General features: G+C 37.0%; 1 protein-coding gene across 1 annotated transcript in view; it reads right to left on the reverse strand.

Annotated features, from left to right (window-relative positions):
* nolo (no long nerve cord) overlaps positions 1-20,846 on the reverse strand; it is a 74,295-nt gene that overhangs the window by 18,595 nt on the left and 34,854 nt on the right. The window contains 9 exon segments of the mRNA XM_068284815.1: positions 2,469-2,580; positions 2,670-2,862; positions 2,864-3,839; positions 7,254-7,570; positions 7,801-8,007; positions 10,386-10,481; positions 10,725-10,827; positions 13,432-13,561; positions 17,915-18,059. Of these exon segments, the coding sequence (XP_068140916.1) occupies positions 2,469-2,580; positions 2,670-2,862; positions 2,864-3,839; positions 7,254-7,570; positions 7,801-8,007; positions 10,386-10,481; positions 10,725-10,827; positions 13,432-13,561; positions 17,915-18,059 (2,279 nt within the window).

The raw sequence follows: 20,846 nt of genomic DNA on the forward strand, positions 1-20,846 counted from the left end.
GTGGCAAAAGAGACAGAGATGGAATAGGTAAATGCCAAGTGGAAGCTATGACAAACATATGGAATTGTTACATACATATGTATATACATGCATATATACATATATATATATATATATGTGTATGTAATTCATTTTTATCTTTTTTTTGCGAAACACAACCAAACACGTAACCTAAATTGCAAAATAAACCGCACACACGTACATGTACATTTGCATGTATGCGTGGCTCTAAAATGTCATCAGTTCGGCAATGCGGGGGGAGGGAAAGCGTTCATAGATACCCCCTCTATATTTCCTATGAAAAACGGGGTACAAAGTAAGGCAGCCACTCAATAGACTTAAACCGTTCAAGTGGCTCAGAGTACCCGAGCTAGTGAAGCTGCAAGAAGGAGCCAACAAGCAGACGATGCCAAACAAGCGGTTTAAATACAGCAGCAAGAAGAAGAGGGAGAGCAAAAGAATTGAAAATTTTCAAATAAATATAGTTAGATAAAAGAAGATACCATCTGTATATATGATGGTGACTTTTTAGTATCCTGAAAAAAAACATAATTGGTAACAATTGTTTCTCAACACATGCATAATATAAGGTAAGTATTTCTTCTTCTTCTTATCCAAATTAAGTGCAATCATAAGGGGCAACCCTGAACTTCAAAAAACAACTTAATTTTTGTTTATATAATTTGGTAGCTACAACTGTTATGTTCATTCTTGCTATTGTAAAAAGTCGTCATGTATGTATACATTCTTTGGCCTATATACTAGAAGTAATGTTTTGAAACGAAACCAAATTAAAAGAAGCGATTCCAAAATTTCCCCGAATTCAAACTAAAAACTTAAAACTAAAGTTACAACTATTTTTCCACCTGATCCTCATGTGTTTCCTAAGTTGTCAATTCACACAGATTTTAAAGAAGTTATTTAACTTTCCTTCCTTCTTTCCTTTATCATAACAAAAAATTATTTGCAACAACTGATAATAACATTCAATAGACCTCGATAAATTTAGAAATATTTTACAATTTAATTAGAACTGACTATAAGTTGAAATTAGCTTTACATACTCGTTTAGGGGTAATTAAAACTTTGCAACTTGAGAGTCGCACATTAACGCCATGTGCAGTCTCTTCGAAAAACAATGAGTTAAGTAAGAATACGGTATACCCTACAACCAGATTAAGAGGTAATTCAAAACCATAAGGTAAATTTCGTATACAAATCAAACATAATTTAAGGTCTCGCCATCTTCCACTCTTTTTAGCCCACGAGTAATTTTAGACCACATAGCGTCAATCTTTGCCTTTTGGGCATTAAACTTGGTTATATTTAGAACAATTTTTATCTGCTCTTTAAGGTGTCTTTGTTTTCGTCATTTAATGCATTATTCTTATGTACTTTCCGTTTAAGCAGTACATATCTTTTTAACCTAACTGCACAATTTCCATTAGTTTAACCCTTTTCTTTTTTGTTTGGTTTAAGCGTTGAGCATAAAATGTCATTTGGAAACTTTTTGCAACCAGTCTGCAGCTCTGCCACAGGTAAGGCTAGGTAAGGTGACTAAGTAACCATGAAATTTACTTAGACTCGTCTACCCCGGTGCTCTTCTCTTGTTTCGTATTGTACGAGGACATAAAACTTGAAGGCTAAGCAAATACAAATAAGTAAGAAACGAGATGTAAAAGTACATAACACTTGGAGTACTTAGTTAGCACGCATACGCAGTGTAGGCGGAGCCAACTAATGGGCGGGGTAGGAAAGGAAATTACAGTTAGATAAAGACAAGACAGGAAGCAGAAGAACAAGTGCATAACTGACCAACCGACCAACAGGCGGCAGGCAATAAGCAGTAAGCGGTAAACACTTTACTGTTGCAGCCGTTAAGGCGCGAATATTGTATACGACGTGGTAAACCAACAGCTAAAGGAACTGGCCAAAGATAAGCACAGGACATGACAGAACAGTACAGTACAGTAAAGAACAGGAAAACCATAACTGCACAGGGGAGGATAAGCAGGTCAAAGACGCAATTTTAAAGTAGTCCAGGCAAAGATAAGATTTAAAATTCCCACTAGTCCAAAAGGAAGTAAGATTACCACAAAATGTGGCAACAGCCAAGACAGAAAAAGTGCCAAAAGAAACTCTATTTGAGGGATTAAGACTCAAAGATTAAAAGCAAACAAATGAAAGAATATTAAAATGAACACTATTGAACTCACTTTTATAGTTTAAATAAAAATTTTACTCGGAATATTTACTTTTGATAAGATATAAACTTATCCATCTTAGCAAATACTCTTTCCATTTCAGAGTCTTAGTTAAATATAACAACTTAAGCAACGATACCCCAGGTAAGTTTTATGCTCAAACCCTTTTTAAAACTTTCATTTCAAGCAACAACTTCCATCTAATGCAAAATGAAAAAGTTTCAACCAGAATTGAGTCACACAACTTGGCCTCTCATTACTTACCCATTAGCATTTCCTTCAGCTGCGTTGCCTCCCCCGCCGCCAAGCCCATCGGCTGACTTCATATCCGCCGATGTTAGAGCCTCGGTGCCACTTCGTTCACGCACCAAACGATCTAAAGAAGGAAATGAAAATGGAAACAAGCAACAAAATTATGCTCATTAGGCGTCCACCAGTTTTAATGCCATGTTCACATTTACTCACCTGCCTCCTGACGTTCTAGGTCCTCAGCCTTCTGACCTGGCTTAGCCTTAACTTCAATATTTATCTCAGCTGAACTGAGACCAGCATGACACGAATAGACGCCGGCATCACGGAATGTTATATCCAAAATTCTAAGAGCACCCTTTTTGGATACTTTAAATTTACGTGATCGTTGCAGGGGTTTGTGATCCTTTGCTCCACTTTATTTTCGTGCGATTGTAGCGCTTTACAGGACACTTGATTTTCACTTGTGTGCCAAAGAAAACAACACCAGCTCCACCCACTTTCAAAGTGATTTTAGTTTTCTTCGGATCATGTTGTATATGCGTTGAATTACTTATTTGAATGACCGGCTTGGGATCCTCTGGAGGACATGGCTTAACATTGCAGGGTTTCTTATCCGGTGGTTTAATACTGGGACACATTGATTCTGGCCTCTCGATTTTATGCTCTTGAGCCATAATCTGTTTGCACTCCACCTTACGGTCCTTGATGCCATAGCCGCAAGTATGTGAACATTTCGACCATTCGCCCACTTCCCAACGTACAGGACAATCAAGAACATTGCAATACTGACGATCGGCTGGAGGTGGCTGTGGACACATGCTATTGGGCACCACCATGGTATTCTCTCCACCACGTGTGACCTCATGTATGCATTGAACCTCACGGGTCTTGATGCCAATGCCACAACTCTTCGAACAAGGCGTATAGTCCGAGTAATTCCATCTCGGTGGACAAGGACGATCATTGCAGGTGCGTACCCTAGCCTCGGGCTTGGTTTCTGGTGAACATAAAAAGGGTGAAACTACTCGACCATTATCTTCGCGTACACAGTTGATGATAAGCTCCTCCACACCGCCAAGGCATGAGGCACTGCACGATGTATAACCCTGTTCGCGCCATACATATGTCTTTCCAGGCTCCGATACACCAACCTTAATCGAATCTCGCGGAAATTGGTCATCATAGCCGTGAGAAGGCAACATGCAGGGCTCTTCTACACAGCGCTCAACCTCATCATGGGGTTTAGCACCCTCGCACATTGTATCATTCACCACCACTATGGTACGCGAGAATTCCAAAAGTATTTTGCATTTAAAGGCACGCCGACGGATGCCCTCACCACAGGTAACACTGCAGGCTGACCACACCGTGTCTTTTATATAACTGAAATAAGAAATAAGAGAATCATATTAAAAATATCAAAGAGTTAAATTCGGCTATGCCGAAGTTTATATACCCTTGCAGTCCTTGACAATAATAATTTAATGTTCAAAATTTGTTTTCTGCAACTCAATTCATTAATATACAAACAAAACAATTTTACTCTTCTACTATGTACAATTTGTTCTTCTTCTTCCTCATTCCTAGAAAGCAACGCACGCATACACATACAGTTTATGTAGCGTTGCGTCTGTGTCTGTATGCATGTGCTCTGTTGATTTGATGATGACGTAGTAGGCGCAAGCAGAGCTGCCGGCAGCGATTGAACCGATTTTATAGACTGTAACTTGTGTTCTATTTATCCGATCAGGGTCAAATTTTGGGATCTGAGATTTTATATCAAATTCTATTATATTGGTAAATTTCATGGGGATACTCCAATTTTTGCACAAATTTTTGTTCCAGAGTTATATGATATAGTAGTCCGATCCCAAAGATTTTCATACTTTATCTCACCCGGGTAAAAAAAGCTCCCAAAAAAATTTCATCCCGATAGCTCTTAAGATGGCTGAGTAAAACGCGTACGCACCGACGGACAGACGGACAGACGGTCGCGGACAGACGGACATGGCTATATCGACTTAGCTTCTCATGCTGATCAAGAATATATATACTTTATGGGGTCGGAAACGTCTCCTTCTGTGCGTTACAAACATCTGACCAATTTTATAATACCCTCTGCGGGTATAAAAAAGGAAACAAAAGAGCATTCAATCTTCCAACTCTGTGGAGTGTTTTCTTTTTGCCTTCTGGCGCATTCACAAAAATTTATCGACAACAACAGAGACTAAATCAACTAAAAACTTGTGTCCACTTGCCACCATCTACTACCAAATCCTATTCGTCTCTGCCCCTTGAATGGGTGACCACTCTCTACACAAATACCATGACACAATAGTCAGTCATAGTCCGAGTTCACGTTTTACACATTGCATTTCATTTGATGCCAGGACGCGTGCATATTTATCAGGGTCCTTTGCCAGGACAACAGCAAAATAAAAAAAGGGAGAAAAATAAAAGGCAAAACTGCCATGAAATGTTTGCTGTCACTCTGAATAACTTTGTTGCTGTAGTTGTTTGTTTTTTTTTTTTTTTTTTTTTGTCTCAGGGCTTTGGCATTGTTTTGTGGCCTGAAGTGGTTTTTATGGCCGCACATTGAATTCAGTGTTTAGTTCGACACCCCGCAGCCTTTGTCACTCTAACTTCTCTTAGCTTTTTCGCCCCCGTTCCTGATCTCGTTTTGCTTATTGATTTGTAGTCAAATTGTAGCTACAAAGACTGGGAATTAAAATGGCGCCAATGGCAAGATTCCTAAGGGCTCTAAGTAGGTCGCTGTCGGCTATGAGTTTGCTGATGCTGCCACTGCTGATTTCATAACCCAAACCAAGCCCAACCCAACCATCCTATTCATCCTGTCCCATTCTATCTTAGTCATATAGCATATACAGTGCATAGGCCAAAAGTTTGTGTTTGTTTGTATTTGTCTGGCTGTGTGCCATTACCCATCTTTTCATGGACATTATTGTTGCGGCATCGGAGGCCAAGGTTTTTCCTTCTCTTCGTTTTTTTTTGGCAGCGACGGCGGCATCAAGACGCGACTTTATGGCGGCGCCACAGCCACCAAATAGTTTTAGTTTCGAACAACAAAAAAATATATAATGACAGACAACAAGAGATAATTTGACATGGTCTTTTAGAGGCAGTTTGTTGTTTGAGTTTTCTTTCATTTTAATTTATTTTATTTTATTTTATTTTCTTTTTTTGCAATTTGACCATGAAGCTTATAAGATGTATTTACAAGTCTAACAAATTATGAGAATAATATAAATTTTCTTTAGTTATTCAACAAATCAAAGACTAGTATTAGAAATAACTCAACTAAAATTGAGGGAAATTTTCCCTGAAAGGTATTTTATATTTACTCAATGAATTATAATTAGTAATGTCTGGAAACTAAAAAGTGGTCCTTGTTGAATTAGATTGTTTACAAACAATTGCTTCTCAAAGTTTTTCCTATGCCTAATGGGGTACTCGAGACGAAAACCACTTGATTGAGGGTTTCACTCACAAGTAAGCCCTTTGTGATACCCAAGGGCTCTATCCGACTTTAGTTTAGTAAACAAAGTTAAATGTCAGGTAACCACTGATTCTATTAAGGAAACTGGATTTACATACACTTTTGGTTGTATTCTCTGTCCAACTTCTTTAATTAGAAGTTACGTCCCGTAAGCTATAGTTGTTGTTTATCCCTCCATGAGATATGAAACTCAAAGCAGCTTACTCTTAGTAGTTGTACGCACTAGCCTTAAGTGTAAGCCACAACAGAAAAGACCCACTTGACATATATCAAGTTTAGTGCGTGCTCCTTCCACTTCTTCAGCTACTCTCACTTTAGCCCTTAGCTTCTTACTTACGACTTCAACTTAAGCACTTGGCTTACACACTAACAAACATTTGGGCACGCTGTTTCGACACTCCTCCTACACCCCCGTGGTGTGTGCCCCACACCCTACACACTGCACCCACACTCTACTTCACCCTCTTTTTCTCATTCTCTGTCTTTAGCGTGCCATGTCTCATCATAATGTCCTTGAGCATTGTCGACACCTAAAATTAAGGCTATTAGACACAAGTGGTAGTTGAAGGCAGGAGCAGGCCAAGTATCGACTTGGCATTGGAGTACATTGTAAGTACAGTAAAGTCGCCTAATGACAATTAAAGTGCCTGGAGCTTTCCATGGCTATTGGAAAACGATAAAGTAGCCGCGATAAGCTTGGTCAAACATATCAATTTGGTGGGTAATATATACACTTTAATTAGAAAGAACTCACAAAACAAAATACACAATATATATATCAAGGCTATATGTGTGCATGCATCTAATGAAATCATTAGAAACGAGTGCCAAATCAAATGGTTTTAACCATTAATTGGTATATAGGGAATACTTGTAGACCAAATAATACAATAAATTACAACTCCGAGAGGGAGGAACCCACGGCCACCCTAGCCGGATACATTGTTTCCGTGTGTGAGAATGTTTGTGTGCTTCAGGAAATTAGTCTGGGCAAATGTACAAGTTCGAATCAGAGACTAACATTTCCTGTATTTGTATTAAGCACTCAAAGGATCTTTTAGCTTTTCACTTGTAGTTCTATATGTGGAAATGTATATGAATTTCTTGGAAATGACAATTATGATTGACTTATAATACGCCACGGGTAAGTAGGGCAAGACAAGGAAATGAATACATATATGTATGTATTTATGACTAGTATTCATCAAGATTAAAAGAGAAGTCCACCGCTATGAAAGCCAACTTTGCTACAGAATATATTCATCTATATTTTTACTTACGTGGGATCTAATGATGGTTCATCGGTTCCACCGTTATTTCCTCGTCCATTATTATAGTTGTTATTACTATTACTATTCGTATTTCCGCTCATTAAGCGCATGGTACGCGGTTCTTCAGGCGTCTCATGATGCAATCGACTCTGTGTATGATGGGCATAGCGTAATGGTTGATCGGCATAAGATAGTCCATCGCCATCATCTGTATCCTGACCCGATTCCAAATCATCAATATCATCAGCTTCATCATCCATGTCTCCATCGTCATCATCATCGTCGTCATCATCCACATCTGAGCTATCCATGTGACGATCAGAACGCTGCAAAATTATGATGCCAAATAAATTTAGTTCATTTTTAATACTTTTTAATGCTTTTTTAAATTTGTACTAACAATTGCCTTATTAACATTTGAAAAATTAAAAAGGTTTTTATTTTAAATTTAGTGTATATTTGTCTATTTTGTTTTTCATTGTGTCCATAGAGAAACTGTTAGCCTGGTTAGCTGATGGTCTTAGGTAAATTTTCTTATATTTAGTTAAAAACGCACCTCATTCATTGAACGACTGCTGCCCAAAATGATGGTTCCACCGCCATTCTTATTCTTTCCACCACCGCCATCACAATGTATGCCCGTGGAACATTGCTGCATGCTGGCCGGCTTGGTTAGGGGGTCGCATTTGGCACTTAAACTGCCATCGGTGGATTTACATTCAACGCCTCGCATTTGTATGCCCTGGCCACAGGAGACGGAACACTGCAGGTAGGCGAAAAGGATAACAAAAATTATTTCCATATGTTTTCCGTTTTGAGTAGCATCATCATAAAATGCAAAAAAGAGAAAAGAAAAGGCACAGGAAAACCAAAATTTGTTTGTTCCTTCTCGTTTCTCAACAGTAAAAAATGAAAATATTAAGTCTACCCCTAACATTTGTACGCGCCCATGCATATAAATGCAAATTTTCATCTGTTTCGTCCTTTGTCTTTGTCTTTACCTCGGCATCCCTCTCGTTCATCTCATTTAATGGGGTTTATTATTTTTTTTTTTTTTTTGGCATGCGGCATATATACAGTACATATATTTTATTAATGGACATAAACGTTAACGTGTTTTTTAATAAGCATCTTTTTTTTTTTTTTTTTTGTTTTGCTGCATTTAATTTAAAAGGTTTTGTGGTTGCCCTTGGTTGAGGCGTAAGTTATGAGAATTTTAAAAAGTTTTAATACACTTACAAAAGTTTATATATGTAACTGTTAATAGAATGGATTTTAAGTACCTATGTATATATGTAGTTTTAATTTTAACTTTTAAGGGCTTATTTTGTATTTAAATTTTAACTTAAAACTAAAGTTGGAATACAGTTAGAAAACATTTAAAATGTGTAGTAAAACAAAAATTGAATTTTCGACCTGAATTGCAAATAAATATTTATGATAACTCTACCTCTTCCTACTTTAGTGAATTATAAATCAAATTTTCTGAATTGCTTATCGTTTAATTTTTGCATTAAGCACACAAATTCTCATGTGTTTTTTTTTTTTTTTGTATCTTAAATCCTTTTTAAGCTTCATTGGGCTTACAACCATCACTCTCTTCATATATTCTCTTCAATTTCAACCTTAATCCAGAATCAACAAAAAAATCGTTTTTTCCCTTTTTAAACCACCGCCCAAAAAACAAAACACAGTAAAAAACCTTATGTAACAGGCAAACACAAAAAAAAAAAAAAAACAAGAAAAGAAAAAAATTTAATAAAATAAAAAACTTAAGACAATTCAATTAAGCAACACATAAACTTGACACTTCCCCCACCGCCTCGTGGCTTAACTTCTCTACCCGTTTCCCTCAAACTCTAAGCTCTTCTCACTCGACGAAAGTAAACATATGCATATATGTGTATGTGCGCGCGTGTGTGTGTTTGTGTGTGTGCTCTGAGGAGTGAACATTAATAAAGTTGCAGTTTAAATGAACAGCCAACCAAGGTGTGAGTTAGTGTGAAGCCAAATGGTAAATCGCAAAATGGTGTGAGACGGCGGTAAAAGAAAAAAAAGGAGAAAAAAAAAGAGGGAAATGAAGAACTTGCGGCCAGACAAACTTAAGCACCAGCAACGCCAGCAGCAACTCCGGCACCAACTTGATTAAGTTGTATGGCTATGACCGGGAAGAAGACTTGAGTCTGAAGTCTAGCGGCTAGCAGCTTATTACAAGCCACCAAGCAAAGTAAGTTACGTCAAGAAAGAAAAAAAAAGAAGGCACAAGAAAAAATATATACAACGATTTTGCAATCTTATTTAACTAGTCGAATCTTAAATATTCTACAGAATTATATAGAGGGTTTTAATTACAACCGACTATCTTGCCTATTATGTCGGTGTTTAGGTGTTTAGGACATACATACATATGTAAATTTATGCTTAAGGATATAATTGATATGTGCTTGCTCGAAACGCTCAACATTAATATAACTATTTTTAGGTCTTACAATTAGTTCTGAACATGAGATTGCTTTTTATTGGTCATTTTAATATCCTTCAATGTAGATGACTTTAGAAATGATCCGTTTGCTTCTTATTCTGATCATGTTTTTCCATTGTATAAGTTATTTTCGATGTATGTCAACATGAAGTGATAATTGAATTATTCTTTTTTTCAGAGTCACAAACTCTTTTAACAGTGATTAAGTGATCAAAACCCGATATCAGTGAACTCTTTAAACTTTAGCTAACTTTACTGATTAAAATAAAATTGGGTTCTATATGGTTAAATCAGTCTTCAAAGTTAACAATAGAGTCAGTAATTTTTATTTTATTTTGTGAAATTTACCAATACTTCCTGAAATTATTTTCAGTTTCTGGTTAGTTTAAATTTAAATTTCAATTTGAAAAGTATGATAATGTTCGTCATTAGTTAGTAGTTTCTTAGTCACAACAACCTTTAGTTTAAAGGTTAGTGTATATTAACAACGAGTAGCAACCCAGACATTTAGTATACACAATGGTGTCCCAGACATGCCCCGCCCCGAACTGTCTCGTTTTTCGTCTTGTGTCTACTATAGTCGTCTTTGGTTAGTCCATCTCACGGAGCACAGAAAAGTGCATGATTATTACACGACTTGTTGGTTGGTTGGTACTTACACCAGTCCAGTCCTCCACCTCCCAATGCGGACACTCCTCGATAATGCAGGTCTCTTGTGTTGGCGGTTTAGGAGTGCGGCACATAATATCTGCAACCTGTTAGGAGAGCAAAGAAGACGGGCAAAAAAATAAAGAAGTGCAAAATGTAAAGTGGGAGAAAACATAGTACTAATAATATGAAAGGCCCACAACAACTTTCCTTGGGGTTTTTTTTTTCAATTTTTGTTGGAGGAGGGGTATGCAAAAATTAGCAGCGTTTAAAAGTGGGCGTCCACTTTTGGTAATAGCCACTTTTGGGCCAACATTTTGGTACTTGGACTTGTGGTACTTGATACTTACCCTAGTTTTGATGCCATTGGTCTCTTCGGCACAGACAACCATCCGTTCACGATAGCCATGACCACAGAGGCGACTGCAAGTGCTCCAATCGTCGGTTATCCAACTGCAGATTGAGAATTGCCATGGGTCCCAGAGAACGAAAAAGAGGAGGGGAAACATAGAAAAGTGGTCAGTGTGTTATTTCCTTGTATTTTTTTTTCTACTGTTGGGGAATTAGCCAAATAAATAGTTTACCCCCCACCAAAAAAATGCAAGTTGAATGTGGGTTTTGCTTTTACGGAGAAAACAAATTCACACGCTTTGAAATATGTTCAACATTAAAGTGCATGCGGTTGCCGATAGTTGAGAGGTCAGTTGGAAAGTGGGCACAAGTGGAGCTGGGTTGGTGTCGGTTGGGTATTGCTTGTGAATTTTTTTCTCCTTTTTTCCTACTGTCTGTTACAAACAGAAAAGTTACTGTTATTGGCTGTGAAATGTTTTAGCGTCAGCGGTAAATTGTTGTGGGATTTGTAACTGAAGTGGCAATGGGGGAAATGTTCAAAGAACTTTCCCTGAGCAATGTGAGAAATCTGTTCCATAAAAATGATTCAATTAATAGTTAGATGCTTAACGAACAAGTTATTTACTAGAATGTTGTACATTACAAAAGATTACACAGATTTTAAATTTTTATTTTCCGAAGGTTGATTGTAAACAAATAAAAAATGAAATCTATTAGACCACATCTTCATACTAGTCGGTTTTAATAGGTATATTACCTTACAAATTCTCAATAAGGCACACAACTAGACGGAAATGCCCACCTGAATGTAGCATTAACCGTCATTTATTCTTCTACTTTAAATTCTTTTACTCTAGTTGATTCGTTTGACTAGTACTTACTTTTTATTTAACCAACTTCTTTTACCTAATTTCGTTTGTTATATTTCCAAACAGACAGTCTATTAGCCATCTCCAAGAAAACCCTATCTACAATTGCCTAAATTGCTATCTATGGTTTGCTAAGTACTCTAAACCCCCAAAGCAACTATAAACCAATAACAACCAGAGGGCCGGGGCTAACTTCGACCGCGTCAAAGTTTGTATACCCTTGCAACTTTTTTGGTAACTCTATCCTTACCTCTTAGCCATCAATGTGGAAGAACGTTTTATCTAAAAGGCTTAAGCTTGAGACAGAAAGGCCTACAATCATAGGAAATAACGAAGATATTGATCAAAATCACTGTTTTCCACCGATCGTTCCTATGCGAGCTATATGATATAGTCACCCGATCTTTATCAAATTCGGCACAGTCATTAACATATATATTAAATTAAGAAATGTTTAATTTAAAAGCAATCGCGTTAAAAGTAACGAAGTTATTTACAAAGTCACTGTTTTCGACCAATCGTTCCTATGGGAGCTATATGATATAGTCACCTGATCTTGATCAAATTTGGCATAGTCGCTTATAGGCGTAGTAAACTCTCTAATATTAAGTTTCGACAATAGCTCAGAAAATAACGAAGTTATTGAAAGTCACTGTTTGTGACTTGGCCGTTTGTATGGGAGCTATATGGTATAGTCACCCGATCTTGATCAAATTTGGCATAGTCGCTTAGGCGTTGTAAACTCTCTAATATTAGTTTCACGATAATAGCATAGAAAATAACGAAGTTATTGAGAAAGTCACTGTTCGTGACTTTGGGGTTTGTATGGGAGCTATATGATATGTGGTCCGATCCGGCTGAATCCGAGATATACAACGCCTGCAGTATATACAAGCCTACGTGCAAATTTCAGCTCTGTAGCTCTTACGGTCTGGGAGGGTTTGCGTTGATCCAGACGGACGGACGGCGGGGACGGACGGACGGACGGACGGCTGGCTAGTTGAACTCGTCTCGTCGTGCTGATCAAGAATATATATCTTTGTGTGGTCGGAGATGCTTCGTTCTTGCGTTGCACTTCTGACCAAAATTAATATACCCTTTTGCAAGGGTATAAAAATTGCGGCAAACATTCCATGTAAACAGAAACGCCAAAAGGAGACTAAGTCAAAACAAACCAAAAACAAGACAGACAAAATCAAAAACAATAATTGATGTCTCACCCACAAACACAGCTCCCAAAAAAATGAAAACACAAAAGCGACTACTATCCAACAATAACCATAGAAATGGAAGAAAGAGCCACCAGTCCAGAGAACAGAGATTAGAATTTGAAGGCGTTGCGCACCACAAACGGAAAATTGGCGTAAAGTTTTCGTTTCGGTTTTGCGAAATGTCACAAAACGATAAATAAGTCTAGTGAGTGGGGGGAAAAGGCAAACGGTGCGGGAATGGAAGACAGCGACAAGGCCCCTGGAGCCAAGTCCGCGTTGTCGTCCTCCTCCACGGCCGGTGATAATAGTGTGCCTGGGAAGGCAATCAAAACGTGCGCACGATAACCAACGCCATTTAAATTGATAGGTGGGCAGGTAAACCAAGGGAACTGCTGCTACACTGAGAGAAAATAATAAAGTAAAAATGAATTTTTCCAAATATTGTGGGAAAGTAAACTTCTTTCCTTTAAATCTTGATTTTTCTTTCTCACAGTGTAGACCAAGCTACCTCAGGGACGGGAACCCAAAGACAGATTGGGGCGGTGTGGGGCGTTTAACATTGCTACCTGTCATGCTCATCCTCCCATGCCTTCCCCAAATCATCCCTCTGCTCTGCCTGTACTTACCGCGGCGGACAGCTGTGTGTATTACATGGCACCACCGACGGCTCCGGGCGATTAGCAACGCTGCAGAGCGTCTCATCGACATCAGCATTGGTTAGACGATTCCTGCATATAGGACGAGACATTTTGTAACCTAAAGCGTGCAAAAAAAAGAAAGAAAAGAAATGGAAGAAATTGCAAAAATAGAGAAGAACAATGTTAGTAAAAGGCAAAATTGCAAATGGCATTCGACTGCCAGACGACAATTTTATTTTATTTTTTTTTTTTTTTTTTTTTTTGTTTTGCCTTCTGCTGCACTTTAAAATCAATAAAAGTCAGAAGCTTCTAGCGGGGATATATGTTGGCAGTAGGAAAGTATAGAGTAAGGTGGCTAATATGGGTGGGTTGGAATATAAGCCGAGTGCAACTTTAATGTCACTTAGGCACTTAAGACAGTCACGGACACGCCTGAACGTTGCTGGTGATAAGAAACAGAACTGCAGTTGCTCTACATAATGCAGTTGGCATACAAAAGTTAACCTTCACGCTGAAATTTCCCTGTAAAAAGGGTGAATAAAAGTTGATTTCAAACACTGATATTAGATAGAGGTCTCTCTCCAGCTAAATGAAAACATGCAATTTAATTTAACGAAAAATCTACCTTAAATGTGGAAAAGATTCCTCCATTTTGTGCTATTATTAGAAGGTTATTGATTTCAAAAGTCAAACTTTGCTTATTTGTAATTTACACAATTCACTTCATTATGGCGTATAATTTAAATGGTTCTTTAGAAGATATAATTAATCAGTGAGTAATAAACATAAATAATCTGAATTGTTAAAAAAATGAGAAATTTCACATATCATTTAATGTCACATATTGAATTTAAACTCTTATTCAGATGCATTACCGTCTCCACAAATTCAAATAGAGAGAAAACTATGAAAACGATTTCTCAAATTTAATGGGTTAAATGGCAGCTAACCAGTCGAGATGTGGGAGATAATGTAGCAGGAGGTAGGACAAACAATCCACCTACTAGCCGTAGCCAAGCTAAAATGCTAGGTCACCGATGTGAAGAAGCCGAACGCCAAGCATTGGACGGGGTCCCAAAAGCATAGCCGGAAATTGGCAGCTGGCAAATGCAGAACCAAGGGTTACAGAGACAGGTTAGAGCAAGATAGCAAAAGACACTAACACAATGCATAATGTCATAACGATCTGTCAGTTTGAAAAATAGTTGGATGCTAGCATTGCCTCCATGTATTACCTCTCCCACTTTTCTATCTCCACCATTGTGCTTCCACCAACAACAAATTTCGTTATAAATACTCCCAGAGTGAAGCAGCACGAACAGAAGCAGCTGTGACGCTGATTTTCAGCTATTGAATTTCGTTTATAAGCTTCATTGTGTTCAGAAGCTCGTGAGTGTGCAATTTGTGTGTGTGTGTGGGTGTGTGTGTGGGTGTGTGTGTGGAGGAGGAAGAGTATGGGCATGGTGGAGGGTCTATATGTATGTCATCCTCGTCATCTCCTGCGTATTCATGACACAATTGGCTTAAGGCAATTGGTAATATCCTCTCTTGGCATTTATGTCAATTGTTGTAAGGCAAAAAGTCAACTTCAATCTGCTTCATGCGGGTAGGTACACAGCGAATAAAAAGCAAAGCCCAAGATTGTCATGGGATTGAAACTATTGAGTGGATTTATGCTGGCATCCCAGAATATACGTACATCGATATATCTACTAAGCTCTTGTGTACTTAGTTATTTCTATAGTAAGTTCCTGATTTAACATAATGATTTCCTATTACTTCCATTTTAAAAAAAATAGTATCTTAATATATTTTTAAACTATTTGAATTGCTTCTCTACATAAATATATGTATAAGTATTAAGTATTTTTAATTAAGCTATAAATTTGTATGCTCCTCCAAGCCTATGGAGACTTTAATCCCATTTGGTGTCAGTACACATCTGTTTTAAGAACTTATGAGCTAAATATTAACTAAAAAAAAGAAAGTATCCTAAAAACTACCAAATTACTAACCAATTAGGTGATTCGCTTCTAGGAAATCGATTTTAGAGACTTGACTTTGCCAGCACCTTCTTGGTAACAGATTAAGCTGGTATGTACCCTGAGTATGGCAGCAATAAATCGTTCAGCAAATGACTCTTAAGTGACTACAATTTGGTAGTTTACTCTTCATTTGGAAGTTAGAACTCCTGTCACGTAGTTAGTTGAAGAACTGCACTTCTTGGAGTAACTAAGCACCGCAAAAACAAACTCCCTCAATACAAATATGTATAATTTAACATAATTGCTCTTGTGAATTCCGTGACATTATATTCTTAGACATCATAAAAAATCAATTCACATGACCAGATATGTGACCAACACCCACCAACCCTATCCAAAGTACCTAATTTGCCCTTTTTTGACCACTGCACTTGACATTTAACTGACACACACACACACACATGCAGCAGTAAAATGTAATTACAGGATCCATTTTCCTAAATAGTAGTAGTAGGTCATTGGGGTTAAATGACATTGCAATTAAAATTGAATCGAAATTGGAATGAAAGAAACATGAAATTGATTTTGCCATTTGTTAGATTGATTGAGAAAAGGGCTTAATGTCTAAGTAAACGTCTGCCAGTTGTCATAAGTTAACAAGTCTAGAGTTTGCCATCAAACTATTCATAACTGACATTTAGCCAAATGAAAGTCGACGGACTAATGACCACAAAAGCGAGGAAGAACTGATTAAACATTTATGAAAGACAAATTCAAAGTTCGGCTATGGATAATATTTGTTTTGGTTTAACACCAAACCCAAAACGACGTCGTCGTCGTCATCATCGTCATCGACATTCATTGCGTGTCTTAAATATTTCAACTTCAAAATTGATTTCGAATCGATATTCAGCTATCCATTCCACCGATTAATTACCAGCGAATAGTAGACGCCACTTCACATCGCAGAGGGGCTGGCGTTCTATTTGATTAAATTAGTGGAAAAGGCTTCAGGGATTAGGGATTGTGCAGCGAATGAAACTTATGCATTCATTTTTAATGAACTCTCTAAATGAGCTTATAAGTGGAAAACAATTGTTTCAAGTTCAATGGGAAATGGATTTTAATTATCAAATGAAAGCCCACAATAAACACATTAAAATGGTAAAATTTAATTAATGCTTAAGAGCTATTTTATTTAAACGTTTGAATCTCAGAACTTTGCGGATATTGCAAGTAAAATTAATATTAAAATCGTTTGTTTTTCAAGTGGAAAAGGAATAAGTATTTAATTTTTATTGACAAAAAAAACCCAATGTTATAAAAATTAGGAAAGCAAAATGCTTTTTGGAGTTGAAAATTAATGATCGCATAAAATATGAAGTCGGAAAATTTAAGCAAATTGCAACTGGAACTTAGGAAATGGGAAAATCTTAAACCTATAAGCCTATTGTCTACAGTTTTTTAGGAAGGTCTCTTAAATATATCCAAATGATATCTCTATTCATAAAGTAAAGTAAGTGCTAACAGTATTGCACGACATCAGTCTAATGAAATTTGCAGTGACTTCAGACTTCGAAAGACAGAATACTTCTGTGTGATGATAGTAGGTGATGAAATTTGCTTTAATTTATTTATTTATATTTTATGATTGTTGATGAACAAGTAATTGAAAACAGATCCTATGCACACCTAAAGAACTTTCACGATTAGGATGGTAAGGGTACTCCACTCAACCCATCATATATTATGACATATATTTGTATCTGACTAACCCAAACGAACTCTCATATAAGTTAGTGAAACAAGCCCTCAAAGCATTTAGATTGTGCTTACATATTGCTCTTCAACACCAACTTCCATTACCTGCTCATCATGTTACACATACACGAAACACGAACTCTGAATGCCTCCCAAACTTCTAGTTCATAACTAAAGTTTCAACTGTAGTTTAACCCACAAAATGTTACCTTTTCAGGTGAATTTATGACAGGCATACTAACATATACATATACAACGCACACAAAGAAGCCTAATCGACAAACTTTACTCTCAAATATATTATTTCCTCAAGACTATTAATCATATAAAAAGTAAAGTTACAATACACGAAAACTTTAACATATTTTACTCCTACTGGGACTCGGCTGCCACTCGATTACCATGCAAACATTCAATCGAAACAAATTCCAATTCAATGAAAATAAATGAGCACAACAAATGGCTAAAAAGAAGCAGCAAAATGAAAAGGCAAAAGGTAAAAAGGAAGAGAAGAAAAAATTTTTTGACAGCATTACAAACGGCAGTCCTGCACGCCAAGAGCCTCCTTGTTCTTGACATATTCCACTTGTTTATTTACACTAAGGATAACCAAAAACGAAGAAAACCAAGAAAAAAAAAACAAATAATCGAAAACAGAACACAGGAAACGCACAGCAATAGCAACAACAAGAATATTGTGAATGTAAGAGAAGCAGGAAACTTACCGCCGCCGCAGGTGACAGAGCATTGCGACATCGGTGCCATCTCCCAGTAATAGAGAGGTTGTGAGCATGAGTTGCCATCCCCGCCGCAAACGCCACAACCGTCGATTTTTTTTGTCGAGCCTATTTTCAAATCGCAGCCAACGCGCTGTAATAGATAGATAAATGGGGAGAGAGAGAGAGGGAGAAAACAAATGAGAGATGTAACTAGAGTTTGCTAGAGAGAGACAGTGGTAAAAATAAATAAAAATGGCTGCGTAAATAAAGTGTAAATCAACTGTTAGCGGTATCAATATCGTAACAAACACACAAACATAAATACTACACGAGTTGTAATAAATAAAATATGAAAATCAATGGGTATCCATTGCATAAGCCTCGGCGCTAGAGAATCAAAGCAAGAGAGTGAGAGAGAGGGGGAAGTCACACACACACACCTACACGAGTTTTTCTTAGTTTAGGGAGCATGGTCATGGTTATAAATGTTTTGTATATTTAAGGAATTAACTGCCGTCTGATTGTTTTCAAATGCATTTTTCGCAATGTTAGTTAGACATGTGTCCTTTGAATTCTCTTGGGGGAAATCTTTCTTTTTTTTTTTATTTAATTAATTTGTCAACTTCTATAAGGCTTGTTCTGAACCTTGAAGTTTGGATTTGCTTCTTATTAGTTGTTGGAAAACGTTGAAAAAAACAAGTCTGATACAATGTCCTTTGATTTTTAATCTATGTAATTTCAAAAATTATTAAAACCTGTCTTAAGTGCTTATAGCGATAGCGATGTATTGCATTAAAAGATGATTAGGACACAGGGCAACCATAAACTATTGCATATTTTTATGCGCCATTATGGACAATTTCTCGATAATCAACGATATTAGCCTTAGCTTATGCTTAGTTAAACAAATTAGATATTTAAGATCGTCAAGTTCCTTTAACGTAAATTTTGACTTATATAAATTATAGCTTCCCATTTAACCATTTTACATATTTTATATGAATTAATATGTATATATGTATATGTATATTAATAATGCATATAAGCGACCTTCTGTGGCTACTAATCCCAGGTTTGAAACGCAAAGAAATTTCAGCTTGTTTATCACAAATTTCCCGGAAATATATCATCAAACCAACGAACAATAAATTTCTAAGAATTGAACAGAATTCTTAATTACATTTTTATTATAAAATCACATTAAAAAATTTGTATATTAACTGTCAAATAAAATTTTTGAAAAGTTCATTTAACGAAGAAACAAGACCTTTTTCCAAGGAAATACTTCAAATGTCGCGTTAATAATTCATTTTGGACCACTCGTGCCTGTGTTGTTAGGAAAGTTCATTCTAGAAACCATGGGGACCCATGTCAAGATCGAACTGGCTTTTTTTTTTGAGCCACCAATTCTCTCGGCATGTTGACTTTTGTGTTTGTTTTAAACCGCAAGATAAACAGAAGGAACGTTTTGTATTTGTGTGTGGGTATATAGACTAACCCGCGGGTCGCATTAAAATCCGCAAAAACTGGCAACATGCTATTTGATTTATTTATAACAGATATATACATATAAGCATTAACTATATATATATTTGGATATACATATACATACATCTATGTGTGTGTATATTTATATGTATGTATGTATGACCTGCGGCAGCTGGCGACAAATAAAACACAACGTAAACCGCATGACATATTGGCGTTTATTACAACAAATTGGGGTGACGATTTGGCGGCATTACAAGCGCAGCAAGAAACTAGACCGAAACTTCGGATAAGGCTCAAACACCAACACACCCAGAGACACATAAGTGCCCACACATATACACAAGCATACATACATATGTACATATATACATGTGTCGCGAAAATTGAACTGAAACTCAAACAGAAGTTGCGGCAAAAGACGATGAAAAGGAGCCGCAGGCTGATGGGAGTATGCTCCCACGTTACGTTGTTGCTGTAACTGTTGTTGTTTTTGTTGCTGTTGTTATTGTTGCTGCTGTCGCCAAGTTGGTTTGACATTATTGTAGTTGTAAGCCTGCCAAAAACCCAGCCAGGCAATGGCAGCACTTGAGGATATGATGCGAGGTGCAATCAAGATGTTGTCAAAGTTGATGTTTGTACAAGAAGAAGAATCACCTTTTAGTATGATATGTTGAAATGTTTTGCTACTTTTCTCTGATATAATGAGTACTCCGCTAAATGTTTTTTGTTTATCATGCAAATATCTTTTTAGTAGAAATATACATAGGTGAAAAAAATCTAATTTCTCCCCTTAAAGTATGTAATATATTAAAGATTGTAATCTGCTGAGCATATTTATGAAACTTAATAATATCACAAACTGATTAAACAGCCCACTATCAACTTGTCAACATATCGTAGCATACTTTTTTGCAGCGCATTGCAAAAGAGAAAAAATGTACCATCAAGTGAAGGGAAGCAAAGTTTATGCCTGAAGCAAGTTTTATTGGCATTTCAATGGGGTTGACGGCAATCCTTGATGTCAGTAGGAACTGCTCCCACCTGCATGGCATGCCTACCACTAACCTTTATGATTTATTTATATGCTCAGTAGCAAGCATAATGATACAAAAGACGCCAGGCTTTATGCAATCTACATATATATACATATGTTTATGGGAGGTTTCTTTGTTTTTTGGGCGATCACCACCCTTCTCCCTGACGGCATGCCTATAATCACGCCCAACACACGACGTTGTCATTACATTGTCGATGTAATTTATCATCTTTTACTTAGTTGTCGATGTGGAAGGTCCAGGAAGGAAGCTAACAAGGCGGCTATAAGTTGGCATTCCCCCTTTCTCTCTCTCTCTCTCTCTCTCTCTCTCATACACACACATTGAGTATGTCACTCTCTTTCCATGGCAAAGACATAGACAAGCACACATATGTTTGCTTTAAGTTTTGC

This window comes from Drosophila tropicalis, unplaced genomic scaffold, assembly GCF_018151085.1.
Source record: "Drosophila tropicalis isolate 14030-0801.00 unplaced genomic scaffold, ASM1815108v1 contig_393, whole genome shotgun sequence".
In the NCBI taxonomy this organism is placed as follows: Eukaryota; Metazoa; Arthropoda; class Insecta; order Diptera; family Drosophilidae; genus Drosophila; species Drosophila tropicalis.